This window comes from Acanthaster planci, linkage group LG02, assembly GCF_054643075.1.
Source record: "Acanthaster planci isolate LZ-2023a linkage group LG02, COTS_SCS, whole genome shotgun sequence".
Lineage (NCBI taxonomy): Eukaryota > Metazoa > Echinodermata > Asteroidea > Valvatida > Acanthasteridae > Acanthaster > Acanthaster planci.
Window position 1 is genome coordinate 33,731,922 of NC_141778.1, and position 17,781 is coordinate 33,749,702.

Here is a 17,781-nt window from a genome sequence, read left to right on the forward strand (position 1 = left end):
TCACAGATAACATTCCAGGAAATACAAGCTTCAGTGAAGATATGTCGTTTCTTCTTGAGATGAATACAGTTTATTAACAATTCAGTTTCTACGGACGAAAGTCTACAATTCCAATGAAATCTTGGGCGTTTCATTTTAACTTTTGTCATTAATTTGGAAGTGGAATTATTAATAGAGAACTGTTTCAAATAGCGTACCCGTGGACGTTTTTCCACGGTCACTGTGACCCACTATCCTTAGAATAAGGCTGGGAAAACTACTTTTCATTTTGTTCCAGATATTCGTGCCAGTAACCTTCATTTTTGATTTTCAAATTGATTGTCCTGTGAAGGTTTTGTGAGTAAAATAACAGAAGAAAGGGTAAATCACAGTTCCAAATTTGGTAATGCTGAAAAGCCATAACTTCGGCAAAAGGTGCTCCTATGTGCATACTTTTTCCCTGTGGCCACATTATGGGTAGTGGGTCACATAAGAAACATCAGAACTTCACGATCAAAGGACAATGACCCCAAACTGTAAATATGTTCACATCCTTCCAATGTCCTAGATAATAATGCACTGCATAACCTTAACTGGAGATTCCCACAACTGTTTTGAATTGGTGGGTCTCTCACACTCAAAACAAATCTTGTCAAAAGTCTATGTACAAAAACCCCACGCAACTTTTTTTTTTTAATTTACAAAGAAAAACAATTAAATAATTCGAACAAGAAAGCAAGTCCCCAAACTGTTTCATTAAGGTCTAGATTTGACTAACTCCCATGTCACTCTAACACAAGATTGAAGTCAAACTGTATAAAATGTTACCCTCCAAACATTGCTTTAATATTTTAAACTACATGGACGTAAATTATTGACAGGGTTTCAAGCTTTGTTAGGAGTTGAATGCTTTCACCAGTTCCCTTCCCAAACAACTTTGGAAAAAAGTATTTTCACTTCTTTGCTTCAGTAGACACATGCCTTTAAACCCTTTCACATCAAATTTCTGTGGAACAAATTCTTTTCAGCATCTGTTTTTCCCAGTCAAATTCCTGTAATCCTTTTGTTTTCTAGCCAAAAACCCTTCTACGATATTTGACCTCTCACAAACAACCATCACAAGAATATAAATCCATTTTATCCCCTTCTTTGAGTAGACAGTCTTTGGACATTTAAACACACCTTGACAGGGTATTTCAGAATCCAGAAGCAAGTAAATGGAGAAAAAACACTCAAGAACATGGCATACTGAACTACCGGAAGGAATATTCACTGAAAAGGACCCATAGTGCTATTCCTGCATGCACGACACTTGAGGTCACTGACCTCTGCACACAAGCACCCCTCAACATAAAGAGTCACAGGATGGGCAAGTCCGTGAATGCAACTTTGGTCTCCTAGGAAGGTCATCCTGCATAGAGTCATTAACGTATCACTCTTGGAACATAATCAAGAGCAAAGTACATGTATTCATAGGTAGAAATATGTACAAACCGTAACAGAGAAGGGATACCAACTCCATACACTGGCACATAAATATACATGCCATAAATATATATGTACTTGCTCAGACAGACACTGAAAAGTAAAGTACTTCTTAATCACAGTGACAAAAATTGTTGGTGTATAGCAAATTCCTGATTGAACAATGTCAACTTTTGACACTGGTTTCTGCAGCATTGTTTTTTCTATACAATTCATGTCAAAAGTACAAAACGGCAGCTAGTTTTCTTTCTCATCTACAGTCAAGACAAATTTAAGTACACTCTGTTACTTACTGGTAAGTTCAAGATACATATCCATTCCAATTCAAATGGTACTGCCACTTTTTCCAAAGTAATTTTATTTTAAGTAATTTTAATTTATACCATTGAAATTTGCTTCTATCTGTCAATGGAGGTTGTGTCCCTCCTCCATGATCTGTCCAAAACGTTTTCAATATCCACAAAGAGGGCGCTCTTCAACATGAACAAGCAAAAGGAGACAGAGGTCTTCATGTTTACATCCCATCAAAAATATGGATGCATCTGTAAAGATCTTTAAAAAAATCCACATATTTTCTAAATATATAGAGATGTATAATTGGCTACTTGGAAGTTAGTTGCAAGAGGTTTACATGAATTTGTATGTAGAGGATTGCATTTAAGAAGAAAAATGTAAAAAATTCAAATACTTTTACTTGAGGCCAGGCCACCTGACCTCATCCTACTTTAAAATGACAAGTGTACCTATCTGGTAGCAGATTTTCAATGAAATATTCTTCACTTATTACATTTCAGTGAAACATGTTAATGGCTCCCTTTCAGTCCGTGAACACGTGCGAAACTATTGGACACATAGATTGTTTTGATTAGCTTCACTGAAAATAGCTTTTACACTTTGTATGGACTCAATAGCCCCATACAAATCTAACAAAATAATTACACCAAAGCATGGTTCTAGTTGGGACAGACTGGGGTGATTGTAAAGCTTGTAGGAAAATTGCAGTTTCCTATTCTTGTGAAAGAAGAAACCCATAGCACTGCACCTCTTCATGTGCACGCTGCATTCCTAACATTTACTTCCATGGGATAATTCTTCTGTCTTCAAGGTATCCTGTGCTGCTTCTGTTTGCGAGGAGGTTCTGCAAAGGAAGATACAAGGGAAAATCTTCAGAACAAGATTTTTTCATGTAGTTTCAAGCAAAAAATGAAAATTAAACAACGGTCAGACATGCTGGCTGCACACAACTTAAAACACACTATAGACCAAGTTATTCTGCAATACATGTATAATGCAACTGCAATTGCTATTGTCTTGTTGCTGCTGGGGAAAAAAATTAAATCTTTCCCTTGAAAAGTATTTGATATTCTCATTTTCCAAACAACATAAGAAGAAAAAACAGCTGCAAGGCAAACATTTACAACCAACAGACAAAAATTATTATTATCAAATAATAGCATTTTCTATTTTTAGAGTTCCATTAATCCAACACAAGTCTATAAATAAAAACCTATTTTAAACATAAAAACCAAATCTTGAATATATCCTCCTTTGGGGTCACTCCCAAGGGAAGCTAAGTTAAACCTTTGTGACCTCACTGAAGTTCACAGTGCATATGTTCTCATCTTTAATGGCAGGCATTTTGCTTTTCATGACTACCTACGAGAGATGGAGCAGTGTTGTATTAACAGTGTGGGAGAATTCATGCTTTCAATGAATTCATGCATTTATCATGATGCTACAGATAACATTGATTTTGATTACCATTTGCCTTTCACAGAGTGGAAGCAAAACTTGCACACAGTGGAAAAATGGGTAACCAGAGGACAGGGGTCAAAGTCATGTACAAACGTTTTGGCTTTCGTGGAAAAATAAAGTGCACTCAGTGAGGCATACAGTACAAATCAATATGAATGTTCTGGGATCTATAAGAAATCAAGTACTCACTTCAAATAAAGGTACATGTCGCTGTAATACTAATGGCACTAATTGATGAATTTTTAAAGGACTGCTTCATACTCCGTGACATGCTTTTGTGAAGTTACCAGCAGTTCATGGGGATTTTGTGACCTCTAAAATACATGCTGGAAGTGTAGTTCAGACCATCACAAGTCCCGTCATAAGCAACAGAAGATGAATAAAGCAAATGGACTTGTGGTGGACTCAACCATACCCAATAAATGCTCCTCCAGAGCATGACATCTACATGCAGGTAATGTGAGTGTAGTTAAACTTTTGTCATTTTTATAACAGGGTGAATTGATAAAGGAAATCTCTGACAGTGACACAGATCCGCCAACAGCAGAGTTTACAATTATAATACATGTACATGTAACATGAAGATGAAAATGACACATTTCATGAGTTGTAAGATGTAAGACTTCAGGTCAGCCTTTACTTATATATTTGACTTCTGACAAAGACACAGGAAGTTCACACCAAACTGCCAGCACTCAAAGGTAAAGGGCCTGCGTGCAACACCACAAAGCTCTACCATGGTACGATATCTTGACAAGCATGCAAGCATGCAATGAACCAATGGAGGCTGCGTCCGTCCATTCCATGCAACAAGTTACCTGGGAAAGCCTGGTGGGCATACAGCATTGAATCTAGAGTGATCTGCTGGTGCAGCAAACGTTGGGAGTTTGTGGAGGAAGAAGCAGCAGCTGTGGCAATATTGCCTGTAAAAATGTCGACAGTAAGGGGTGGCAATAGGGCAGATATGCAGCAGAAAGGAAATGGTTAGCTGCACAGAATGCTCACAAGACAGTGGAAAGCATTAAGTAGTTTGTAAAGACGAATCCACTGACGTTTCACTGGACATTCTTGATAACCCCCTTGAATGTATTGGGTTTCATATGGAGTGACTGTCACGGAACAGTGATTCCATTCAATAGCTGTCACAACGCTTAATGCCATTAAATGGTACCAATGCAAATAACCATTGATGACATTACCATGGTCACTAGAATTATCTACACATGGGCCTTCTAACTTCCCCGAATGGCCTCTCTTTGTACTGTGTAATACTTCAGCATTTGAAAGTCAAAGCAGAGCTTTAATGCATTGCACTACAATATCATGGCTTAACGTGACTACAGTATTTGGTCTTTTAAATTGAATCCATTTGAGCCATTTCATTGTCAGTCACCTCTGGTGCTTGAAGGTTCATTTAAATATTAATCACTACTCCGAAATCGGAGCTGTATGGTTTATATGCGTGGCTGGGGTCTCCGAACTTGGACAAAGGAAACAGGGCCCTGGCATGGCTGTCATTTTTTCCATTTTCAAAATCCTTCAAAAATTCATCACTCCATTTAACGGTCGTTTATAGCCGCACAAAGTAATCTTTAGGCACTACTCTAAGTTGACAGGTGACCTTCATTGACGCCTGAGTATTTCAGCCAGGCCGGCAGCCTTGTAAACAGAGTCCAGATTGTGCGGTGTTACACAACTGTCTTTTGCTCACGAACCTGGCTCAGTGCACTGCTGACCTCTTTTCAATAGAGGCCAGATTAGCGTGCAGCGGTGCTGTGTGGCTCATCCCTGCAGTGGTGGAGCGCTTTTGTCCCCAGTGGTAATCCGCTTGCTCTCAATGCCCCAAACCCTGGTATACAGTTTCAAAATAACGCTGGATTATCACCACTTCTGAGAGTGAAAAATGCCAGTAATGCTCAGCAGCCTGGTCTTTTGTTCGGAGTACGGTCTCTTGTGACAGGGCCCTGTTTCCTTTGTCCGAGTTCGGACCATATAAACCATTTGTCTCCGATCCTGGAGTCCCCGGCAGGAAGTGGTTAAGCCTTCCCAGCTGCATTTTTATACAATCAATACAACTACAAGAGCTGTGACAATGTTTACCTGCACTTTGAGTGTGGTAAAATGTGCCTGGTGCCGGTCCTGTGATGATGGCATCGCCTGGAGATGTGCTCTGACCGGGGGACCCTTGACGACCTGGGGACACGTGACCTGACCCCAAGGGAAAAGTTGGTGAGGCAAAGCCTGGAGAGGTTGGCCGTTGCTTCCTTGTGAGGTCAGCAAGTGTCAGTTGCTGGTACCCAGGTAAGGTCGGTATCCCTGCTGCGTAATTACCAGCACTGTAGGAGGAACTATGACCAGGACTCGTTGACGAAGAGGTATGCTGGTATTGAGAGAAGCCTGTCTTCTGTCCCAATGGGGAGGTACGCCGTGGTGAGCTGGAAGCTGGCACCACTTGGCCAGGAGATGTAGAGTAAGGAGATGTGCGAATGGAGTGGGGTGATGATCCCTTTGGGGGAGAAGGGGAGGTATAAACTGGTGTGGTTGGGGTCATTTTCCCTGCATGTTTGCCTGTCATGGAACGATCACCTGACTGAGAAATTGACTGGAAATGAGTGTCTTTCCTTGCTTGGTATAAACTGCTGGCACTACTTATGGGCAAGCTGGTTGTTGGTGTCCTAGCAGGCATGGGTGGTGATGTGGAAGTCACTAATAGTGTGTTCCCATGCTGTGCCACATGATGTGATGTTACCAGGGGTTCCCGCTTTGATGAGTGGGTGTTTGGAGGTGACACCAACTTACGAGCTTGTCCAACCAAATCAGTGTTTGATTTGAGGCCAGCAGCTGCAGAGAGGTTTGGGTGGCGTGTAAGTTTCACAACTGGCTGTGACGCTGGGATTGATGCATCAAAACCAGGTGGTACCTGTCCTGCTAGTCTCAGCTTTTCAAAAGCAGACTTCTGCTGAGCCAATTTGGCGCTGGCAGAAAGATTGACCTGCTGTGGCACAGAAGTCTTGTACTTGTGGCTGGAAGTGGGTGTTACTTTAATTACCTCAGGTACTGATGTGGGATTGCTCTTTTCAGTAACAGAGTACATTTTCTCAAATTCCAGTTGGAAGCTTGTTTTTGCTTGCTTACTTGGAGGTTTTGCTTGTGGCATTGGTTCTTGTGTAGTTCTGCCTGAGTTGTGGCTGCTACCTGCAGCAGTAGTTGCTTGAGTTGATATCTTAATGTCATCCCTGTGCGACAGCTGCTCTTTCCTGGTGGAACTGCCTTCAGCTCTCCAAGCACCTTGTGACTGGGTCATCATTGCTGCCTGTCGCAGGATTTCAAGTTGGAGTGCCGTGGCTGAAGGTTCCTCCTGTGGCGGGTTTCTCTTAATTGGTACAACAGCAACTTCTAGTTTGTCCCGGGGATCTGTGGAGTCTTTCTTAGGAATAACCGCTGAGCTATTTTCTGCCTTATCGTGCATGGCCAGCTGCTCAGCAATAAGCAAGTCCACAAAATCCCTGGGGTCTCTCACTCGCTGGGGCACAGTCTCAGAGGTGCTAGCAGCTTTGGACCGACCTACAGACTTGATCTCGGCCTGGTCCTTTGCTGGCACCTGCTGAGGGTCAGTTCCAGTGATGTCAGAGTCCGGTCTGGAGCTGTCACTCGCAAAGTCCAGTATAGTGCGGACATGGGAGTCCTGGCTGCTTTCTGTGGTGATGCTGGGTATGTCAGGCTTATCTTGTTTCTGGCCTAGGTTTGTCTGATCAGCCTGAGTAGCATTTGAGGCTTCCTCGGGAGAAGGCTTAGCTGACGAGGGCTTCTTGGCAGCAGGCAGCATTCTTCTCTGCTTGGGTGCCAGTGAGGTAATGGACCCATGGACTGATCGTGACTCTTTAAAGAGTGATCTGACAAATGGAGGAGTTATAAAGATTTTCAAGTACCTTGTTACATGATCACAAATGTTTGTGCAAAAAAAAATCCACAAAGCATACAATACACCGTAACGTTTTTTGGCATACAATCGTAAAAATGTTCAGGTCAATATTGATCATTGCCGTGCACAGCACTTTCATTTCGAAATGTCAGAAAATAAAAGGTTATTTTTCGTTGTTGTATGAACACAATTAGTGTGCAAGCTGATGCATCTTCAACTTACATTCACTTCTGCATCTTCTTTACTAAAGGGCATAGTTGTACACACTTCCAACAGTAACTGTTATAAACTCACCTTGTCTGCATCCAACCAGATGGCCAGAGCGGTTTGATTTCATCCTCCAGGTAAGCTTTGAGGTAGTCTTCGGCTGATTGGGTACGAATCTTGGACAGCTTGTATGTCTGAAGTTTGACACTTACAATAGCACAAAGTAGTTCCCTAGGATACCACACACAAAATTACGACTTGAAAATGTCTATACCAATAAATTAAAGCATTTGTAAGGGGCACAGTATCTGAAAGTAACAGTCATTCAAAGGTGCCAGTAATGGCGCTGGTCATTCTACAGGTCATTGAAGAATAAGTTTACTGTGTACTACTCTGAGCACAAAAATTAAATACAACAATACCGGTTTGAACCATGACTTTCCGAAATGTTATCAATTACTCTAACCAGAGTGAGTCAAACTGCAAATTTGAAGTCAGTATCTGGCTCTGAATAGAACTCTTGAGTTGTTCCATCTAAAATAAATCCAGTTTGAATCACTGTAAATCCATAGCATAACATTCAAAGTCAGGTTGGTGAAGTGGTTCTTTCCTCGCCTTCCACCTCTGCGACCCAGGTTTGAATGCGAACTACACGTAGGTCAGCATGTGGATTGGGTTTTCACTCCCTTTCTCATTCCGCAGGTTTTCTCTGGAATAGTCATTCTGGGTGTTCCCTACCACCTCTAAAACTGAACATTTCTTCATTGTCTTCTCTTCACTTCATCCTGTAATTGGCACTAAGGGCACAGTTGGATGAACAGATGTATACATAAAAATAAATAAATGAGCACTTGACATTACCTCATACCCTCACTCCATTGAAACTTCTTGGATGGAACAAGCCCTCTTGTGCTCTTGGACTTTGCTTCATCCTCCACAGTTTGACTTTTGTTCATCATTCTAATGAGACAGAAAACAAATAATTTAACAATTCTTTTATATCAGAATAAAAACCATACATCTCATAAAGCTCCACCTTGTCAAAAAAATCTTCAGAAACTGAAACCACAGTCTTCAGTGCAAAGAAACAATAGCGTGTTTAAAGGCAAAATTAAAGACACATTCGAATGGATGCCTTACGCATTGTATTTGTCCTGCGCAGCAGCCTGACATTCTTGCTGGTATCGCTCTAACTGGGCCGGCATTGCCAAGGCAATTGCTAAACATGAAACAAGGATAGAAGCAATTAAAAAAAAGAAACTACCATTTGTTGCAAATGCAACTGTAAATGTTCAGGAACTAAGTTTATACTTTTGAATTTAGAAGTGAGGACCTCACTTCTAAACAGACTTCTATGCAGAAAAAAACATGGACCAAATGTATACCTCTCCCAGAACCTGCTGCCATGCTGAATTTTAAGGGGATGGGCTATATAGGGTTAAATTGATGTTATATGATATTTTTCAACTGTCTCATAAACAATGAGTTGGATTAACCCCTCTTTAAGTCATTAAACCAGCAAAACTTGGCATTTTTCTGTGTGTTGTTTTCAGTCTTTGCCTAGGCTCTTCGCAAAAACATATTGAAATCGATCAATAAGGGTAGCAGACAAATCTTGGCAAAAATGTGACGTCATATGACGGACTCAACTTTCCAAACAAGAATGCATAGTTCCGGCAAGAAAGTTGATCGGTCCAAGCAAGTGACTCACAATGCACTTTGAAAAAAATTGTCGGAATGGAACACCAACTTTGACAAAGTAGGCTCGCCTATTACATAACCATGGACAAAAACTATCCCCCTAAATCACTGAAACACATAACAAAACAACCAGAGTGGTGAAACAGACAAATCCCAATCCAACGTCAACCCGTTTCATGTCACCTGGTTTTGCCGGTTGTTGATGATAAGACTTGCATGTTTCACTTTAAAACAGGATTTATCAAACAAACCTCAGCAAATACAGCTATTGAATAGCCAATGGAAGGACAATTACATCTTTTCAGAAAGACAAATTTTATAATGGAGCAGGAAAAAATCATTACCAATCAGTGTGTTTCCAAGGATGGATTTGTACTGGGGACAATTCTTCCATCCTTGGAAATAGTTGTTCGTGGTACCCGCTGCTACATCTGCCTTGAACCAGCCAGCTGGCAAGCTCAGTGGTCGAATGGATAAGCCGTCTGCACTAGTAAGCAGGAGGTCATGGTTTCGAGTCCCACCCCAAGTACGCTTGTGGGTTTTCTCACAAGTGAGTATACATTGTTGTAATACATGTCGGGCAGGGCAAAAATCCAAAATTAGTCAGTGTTTTGTTGTTGATCCTCCGGGTCACTGCCATGCCCATGGCCAACAGCCTCGAGTCGCAAAATCTCTTCCTGAATGCATTCTGGTTCAAACTGATAAGGCAATATTTCTTGTGCCTCATCAGCTCCTTCAATGTCGCGTTCTTCGTTAAATAAATAAGACAAACATGACAACAGATCGCTGTCAAGATCGGAAAAAGCATCAGCGCTGGAATTATCGTCACTTGAGTCTGACAAGATGGCGCATGCTAACGCTACTGCATTATGTACATGTCGATGTGTCATTGCACAACAGTAAATAGTCGCCGGATAAAGGATTCTGTCCTATGACGTCACGATTCTTGAGAATTTCTTCAGACAACTTTCGGTACCCAACAGCTGTTGTTTAGCTTTTCCTCAAAGACAGAGTGAAATAGGGTCATGAAAACTTTATTTTTAACATATTTCCATGCATTCTGAAATTATCCACATGTGTTTTCTTGTTATATGTATGTGTGTTGTATGTGTCAATGTTTTACAAGAAATCTTCCCAGCACAGCCCATCCCCTTTAAAATGGTCAGGCAATTCTACCGAATGGATTGTGCTTCAGATGCAGGTACTAAGTGTATCAAGCAGAAGATTAAAAGTTCAAGTCCCACCAAAGTGAACTAAGCACACTATACCAACATGATCCCATCAAGTAGGCCAGACCTTCCTTTTTCCCCTGTCCAGTCTTCTTACCTTCTTTGAGTTTCTGCAGTGGTTCCTTTAGGTTGCTGTCGTGAGCATTCAGGCGGAGCTTCTTGGCTCTCTTCAAGAGCGTCTCCTTGGTGCATGGCAAATTGGAGGCAAGATGGCTGTAGAGGAGGGAACGATTTCCACACGACAATTCCCTGGATTGGTGCTCTATTCTGCAACAGGGAAAACATTGAAAAGAAAATTAAGGCTGGCTTGATGTGTAATCCTTCTTACCAATTCCTGTTTGTGACATTTATGTTCGCATATGTCAGGAAATGGAAAAAATGCATAATTTGTGTGGGTTTAATATCTTACGTTTCTTATTCTGCTCCCCTCGTTCCCGGGATACTTTCCAACCTTATACGACCCAAACGGAACAATCTGTGGTATGCAATGGTGGAGGTCATGATGTTTACCTCACTTCCTAACCCAGTCCATTGTTTTGGGGGAACTTTCCCACAGTCCTGACCAAGTATTTTTAGAAACAGAATGCCGGTTTTCATTCTTTGGGAGATTCATCAAATTGGAGGTTGCAGGTTGTTGGACCCTGGGAGAATATCTGCTGATCCTGCTGATTAGCAGAGTTACACAATGAACCTTCAAAGATTTGACCAATGGGGAAGCTTATATGCAAATCAAACTTTGAGGAAGGGTTGGTCAAACTTGCAAGTGACCAATCATAGTCTTGATGGAAATGTCCATCAAGAGACTATCACAGGCATTTAAGGGCCTATTTCGGGGTCAGAATTCAGTCTGCACCACCACCCAGCAGACCACTGGTCAACAGCCCGACACTTGAGTCTACACAGTAGCCATATGGGGTGAGTTGCTGTCCTTAGTAATCTACCTGTGTGTAACTTCATTTTTAAATTTATTTTGATTACTTAGTATAATAGACTATGTTGATGGACTTGTATTGTTAGCTTGTTTTTATGATCAATCCCAATCATGGCATTCACATGAAGATATTTTACAGTGTACTCTCCTCTCCATTTGTTCTGATTACCCCCTTGTTTGGTACACTGGATTCAACAATGTCCTAGTTTGTCATTAAGGATGATTGTACACCTTGTAAGGATAAATTTCTGTTCTATTATATAGCTCAAGTGGCATCTGTGTTGAATTGTGTTGAGGCAGATGTAGCCAGTAGTAGGAGAGAAGCCAAGTTAGCATATCCAGGTTAGCTCCGGAATTACATTGTATATTTATATTCCAAGCAGTTTCACACTCTGACTTTTGCAACTGTTTTTTTTCATGATTTTGTATGCCAGATTGGAAAGTTAGTATGTGCTCACCAACAGAGATTAAGAGGTTTTATTTGTGCGCCAAATCATTTTATGATGTGTTGTGTGAAGACTACCCAAGAAAGTGTTGTGTAATTGGTCGCATTCCTTCAGAAACAGCTGTGTTTTGGTTATAACAAGAACTCAAGGCTATACACTCCAACCACTGTGTATGACCCATGACTTTTTACTACCAGTGTGTGTGCACAGTATTTGCACCATGCAGGTTGTGTGTAGTAAGTGTTGTATTATCTACTGTACATGTAAGTAATTGTGTTATTTTCCTAATATTACAGGGGTCTCTCCGTCCGTCCGTCGGCCTGTCGACCCATGTACCATCCAATCAGTCTGTTAACCCTATTTTATTGAGGAGAGCTTCAATAAAGATTTCGTCAGTTGTAGAGTAAACAACAGAGGCAGTGTCGTCGTCCGTTAATCGCGGTCGTATCAGTCAGAACCTTGCACTTGCCTAGTGCTAATATTTTAAAGAATGAATTTCAGAGGAAGAAAACCTGAATACTGGCAAAAATACGAAGGGTAACACCCAAATTAAAAAACAGGGTAACAGGACAAACAAATTACATAAACACTTACTTCAAAAGTAAATTATTTACAGATGCTGTGAAGAACTTGCATTTGCCTTCCACAGATTTCCGAGCAGCCTGGAAAGAAAACAAACTTGTCACACAGGCACGTGGCATGTATTGTGTCATACAAAACTGCTTAATTATGGTAAATGCTAAATTGGTGACAAGGATTTATTTTAGAATGCTCCCTTGTCTCTCCTCTCAGATTTTTAAAATAGAATTTAGATCTCATGCTGGCTGTCCTAGATCTTGTATAGAGAACATGAATTCAACAAAAGCACACTTGTATGAGAACTTTCCTAGAACTGCTACAATTGAATGTATTATATTTTAGTTGAATGGTTGGTGTCTATGCAGAAGGCTTTTTGTTACCTCTTTAATCTTTTCCACATTGTACACAAGTGTCGCTGGTAATCCACTGGGCATAGGAACTTCTTCCTCTGTGTCTACTCCGTCATCACCATGAGGTCCTAGCGAGACGGTGCTCTTGTTCTCTCCAGTTGGGGCCTGGGGTAGGTCAGTCCCACCCATGGGTCCCTTCAGTGCCTCCTCCATAGCTGCCGCCATGTCACTGTCCATCTTTAAGTCTGACATGATCAGCCCTAGGTCCAGGGAGGGGTCAATGTCTTTGAGGGAGGCATTGAGGTCTGTCACCTCCACGGTGGCCGGTAGGCCATTGGGTTTTGGTGCCGGGGCATTGGGTGCAGGAAGGCGAGGGGTTGCATTGCTGGTGGCACCCACTGCATTGGGTTTACTGAGGGATGCTCCTGAGATAATTTCTTGCTGTTTGGCCTCCTCTCGTTGTTTCAGCAGCTCCGCAACAGTTGGAATGCGGCTGGATAAACCTTTCTTCTTTCTGCCATGTTTCCTGTTTGACAAAAACAAAATATAAAAGTGCAGTGTCCTCTTTTGATTTCTTTCCTGTGCATTCTTCAGTTACGGTACTCTTTGAAATGCAACAAGCCAAAAAGTTTTCTTTTCAATGGTCTCATAATATATTTCCTCCAAATTACTCCATTATCTTTTATCATCTTAAATATTTGCTCTTCAGTCCATAATATGGCACCGTCAGCTATTCCTAGATCTAGGCAACCGGTCAGCAAATATTTTTGAACAACAGTGAATGTCCATGCACAGCTTTACCCAAATTGTCTTTCCAGCTGTTTCCGCATCTTCTTCGCAGCTTTGTCAGACGAGGAGGATAAATTCCTTTTCCGCTTGCCTTCCTTTCTTTCTCCATCTGATGTTTTGCGAAGTTTCTTCTGTAAAATTAAACGAAAAGACAAAAAAGCTTGTTCTTTCTGGAATTATTTTGACAAAGACATTGAGATGATTCACAACTTAAAATAACTCTCCATGCTTGAGACTGACATTGCTAAGTATAGGGATTTATCATTGTGACTGACAACATCCTGCTGTGGAACCCCCTAATTTTAGTCTTGATAAATTAAGCACCAGTCCATGGAAAAATAAGAACACATCTCAAACTGGACAAGCAGAGTTCGGATGTTATAATAAAAGAACCCACAACTGCAGTAATGATGTTTCCTGCGGGACATGAATTTTTTTCTTTTGCAAATGAGCACAAATGTCTCTCTACCTTTGGTGTTTTCCTCCTGCGTGTCATATCTTGGAAGTCATTGCTATTTTCGGAGTCAGATCTCTCTCTGAATTGTAACTGTCCCTGGTTGATGTAGAACCCTCCAAACTGGGTTGTCAAGACATCTGGGACCAGTTCGTCATACTGGAATCATTTGAATACAGAAAAATAAACATTCTGAACTTCACTGATTGGTTATAACAAATAAGTGACTGTCTAAAAGATGATCTTTCTGATTGTTTTGGATTTGGAGCTTTCAAGTTTTGGCAATTTCACTCAGATCAGTAAAGGATGTAATACTGAGTACATACACATTCTGAGTTGTCCACAAATGGGTCAGTCTCGTCATATCCCATACCCACGTCTATCAGGTCATCAATACATGCATTTCTCTTCTTCCTCCCTTTCTTTGGAGCCTGGAATTCAAAAGGAAAATTTGTTTTAAGACAAGAAGCATAGAATAAGTTTAATATTTACATGCATTTTTGTAAGTACAAAAAATAAATCATTAACCTGAAGAAGTATTTTCAAAAAGGCAATCTTGCCTCAAGGTTATATGACATTGTCAAAGAAAATTCATTCCATACCAAAATTTGCTACTCTCAGACAAAATATTTATGATTGAAATTCACTACAAAAGTCTGAATACTTGGTACTGTGCATTTTAACTTGACACAGTCTCTGCTTATTGCAGGGCCATGTTGTTTGATTTTGGCAAATGCTGTAGACCCACTGTCAAATTAATGTGGGCTTAAACAATTACCTGTGGCATTTGGACAATTGCAATGACATGGGCTAATACCTTGTTGTACATTCCAGAAAAAAATAAGCTTGAAAGATCAAATTACATCCCCTAAAAAATACAAAATTCCCTTTAATCCTCACATATTTCTCCTCCAATTTCTTAGCAATAGACTCCAGGCCATCCATGTCCTCCTCATCCAGTTCATTGAATGACTTCTGAACGCCATTTCCATTGTTTCCCTGCTGTACGTACAGAACGGAGAAAACAAGATTCACAAAAAATGTTAAATCCTTAAAAGGAACATGCAACTTGCATGGAACAGAACCTTGTGTGCATGCAAGCAACACGACAGAAGAAAAGGATGCAGTCAACATAGGTGATCATGAGACTTACATGTACATCACACAATGTAAAATTGTAAGATCTGCACTGCTTGTTATAAATACATGTATTTGTATAGTCATAGGAGCTTAATAATAAAACCATATTTAAAAAACACTATACATTACATCCATGATTTTCAATCTTAAAAGAGACCTTAAAAGGCTAATATGGTAAGCTCGGGTACATAGAGGAATAAAAAACACAAAAAACAATGAAAAATCTCATTCAGAATTGAAGTTGCAAAGTAAAACACATAACATTCAGCAAAACAATTAACACTCCCCAAAAGGTCACCTAGTCTTGACTGTCACAAACCCTGCATGAGTTGGTAAATTAAAAAAAAAATCTATGCAAAACACTTGCCATAAACTGAGAAAGAGGGAATCTGTAACTGAAGTTGAAAACATTAGGACATTCTTGACAAGTAGAGGAAATCCCATTTCGTCCATATAGCTCTGACAAGATGCAAGATACCTGATGTTTAAGCATTTACTAATCATACATACTCCATGGTCATCCCCTTGCACCAACAAACCAACCTACTTTTTAACCCTGCTGCGTACAACGCAAAAAGTCTCACACCGCCAACCGAGTAACAAGACTTTCTACGCGCGTGGCCACCGCACCCATTTAACCCAATTACAAGGTCACCGTTAATGACGCCGCACTCACAAAACAATGGAATTTCACCCCAAACCCTGATCCCTACACGCACCTAAACCCACACGAGCAACGTACACACAACGCACCGCCCATTGTACGTATTCATCCCCAACAATCCCTGCAGTCTCACACAGCATAAATCCACGCCCCAATGCACTCACCTCGACCTCCCGAGGTCACACTTCAGTGAACATCAGTAATTAAAAATGTTACGTAACGATAGTAAAACCTAAACGATTCAAGGCAAATGGCTGGATAAATTATCATTTTGTGAAATCGTCAAGTTTTAGGGTCCGCTTCAATATTACTAATCCTAACACTCACGGATCTTTATCGATGTCACGTGAACAATAAAATAATAATCAACATTTACATTTCATTAGTTTAGTAAAAATATGCAAATTTCTAGCTTTCGAAAATGATGTTATTTCATAAAACACACACAAAAGCAGCAACTTTATTGGTGTTCATTTTTCACAAGAGGAATCTAAGTCAGCTTGTTCCAAACTTCCCACGCAAATTCGCCGGTCAAACCCGCGTCGACTGACATGACCACAAATTTCCATTCAAAAAGCCAGAAAACCCCCAACTTTGTGCATGACCTTCACGTGAATCAAAGATAACCTGCCGAATTTCTCCATCAAAACGGTTCAAAACATACACCTAAAATGAAAAGAAGACGGCTCCACTTCAGAAACAGAAACCGACGGAAATATTGTTAAGTCTCCGAGTTCGCGGGCTTCAAACAAAATTCCTAGTAGTCTGTTCACTCAACGTGGTTTGTCACACAACCGCAATGCGGTTACAGGAATTATTCACATACGCAAATTGTTCCATCAAACATGTCCGCCAAATGTAACACAATCGACCCGGATGATAAAATGCTTCAATTTTTTCTGCCCAATAATAAAATGCTCTCTTTTCCCCTCGTCTTCCACCGACCACCTTCTGTCCAGTAATTCTTTTGATGCCCGGCTTGGACGCGCGGGCTTACCAGCGCTCAAGCAAGACGGTCCCTGTTATGCAAATCATGAACCTCAACCACATGGGCATTTTCCGACTGTTTTCTTCCATAGGCAACGCCCGCGTTAAAAGAAACGGCAGCCGAAAAGGGCTGGAAAAGCAAAGATGGCGTCGGGCCTGAAATCTAATTGTCTTCTGTGATGTTTATACAGTTCTTGCACATATCTGTCACCAACAAAAAAGCTTAAAACTACAGCTACCCATTCCCGTTCAAACACCTAAAGACGGTGCATTCCGATTGCATTAACATCAAGTACAATAGCGGCTGGGGTCAAGACGACGCACCTAGTTGTTTAAAACGGTCGGGAAAAGCTGTAAAATCCGTGAAAAGTGGGGAAACTTCGTAGGAACATAGAACAGATGTTGTTCTGTCGATATGCACCATTTTGGAAGGGGAATGGAAACCATAGGATTACTTACCACGGCATTTTTAACGAGCTGGCTATACGAAAACACGGAGCAGGTTTTATCGCTAGGCTCTTTGAGGGTCAAATCGAACCGCAAAGACGGCGCCGTTTCCTTCTCTTTCTTCAGAGGAAAAAGTGGTCCTACCGACGACGGTATAATCCTTCTTCGTTCTGCCATCGTTTTACACCTCAGTCGAAGACGAAATGCGTCTTTTCCGGGCAAAAACTGCCAAAATCCGCGTTCTACCTTCCTACGTCCGTCGCCATTTTGACCATGTCGACTGCAGCTCGCGCATGCGCTGAAGGCTAAACTGGTGACGCGGGAAACTTGATTGCCTAGGCGTCTAACTTGCTTCTTGCATTATGACAGCATTATTTCCAAGATTTTCCGGGAAATACAAGAAATATTTCTCTGAATAATATTAAAATGGGAAATGTTTCACAACAAACCCAGTTTTAATGGAAATGATTAAAAAAATGAACAACCAAAGCCAAAGAAACAAGTGGACTCTTTCCAGGTTATGATTAATCATGAATACCTAATTTTATTTGTTTTTTTGGATTTTTCTTTCTGATTTAGGGGGGGGTATGTTTGCAAACCTACATAAAACCCCTTGGACTAAAAGATTCCATTATCTCACTAAATCTCGTCTTGTCAAAACCACACTAATTCAAGCAATTATTTGTTTCATATCTAACACAAGGGTAGAGGCTCCC

General features: G+C 40.8%; 1 protein-coding gene across 3 annotated transcripts; it reads right to left on the reverse strand.

Moving 5' to 3' along the window:
- Positions 1-42: 42 nt before the first annotated feature.
- On the reverse strand, positions 43-17,351 carry ubn2 (ubinuclein 2). 3 transcript variants are annotated; one of them, XM_022243193.2, is made up of 14 exons: positions 17,078-17,351; positions 14,728-14,826; positions 14,154-14,258; positions 13,843-13,986; positions 13,386-13,504; positions 12,615-13,110; positions 12,250-12,317; positions 10,376-10,545; positions 8,489-8,567; positions 8,210-8,308; positions 7,436-7,579; positions 5,320-7,112; positions 4,038-4,142; positions 43-2,602 (listed from the first exon to the last, which is right to left on the reverse strand). In XM_022243193.2, the coding sequence occupies exons 1-14, from the start codon at positions 17,240-17,242 to the stop codon at positions 2,565-2,567; spliced, it is 3,624 nt and encodes a 1,207-aa protein (XP_022098885.2). In that variant the 5' UTR covers positions 17,243-17,351; the 3' UTR covers positions 43-2,564. The 3 variants fall into 3 exon arrangements, with proteins under 3 accessions (XP_022098885.2, XP_022098884.2, XP_022098886.2); XM_022243192.2 differs by having other exon boundaries at positions 14,728-14,829; XM_022243194.2 differs by lacking the exon at positions 4,038-4,142 and having other exon boundaries at positions 14,728-14,829.
- Positions 17,352-17,781: the final 430 nt, after the last annotated feature.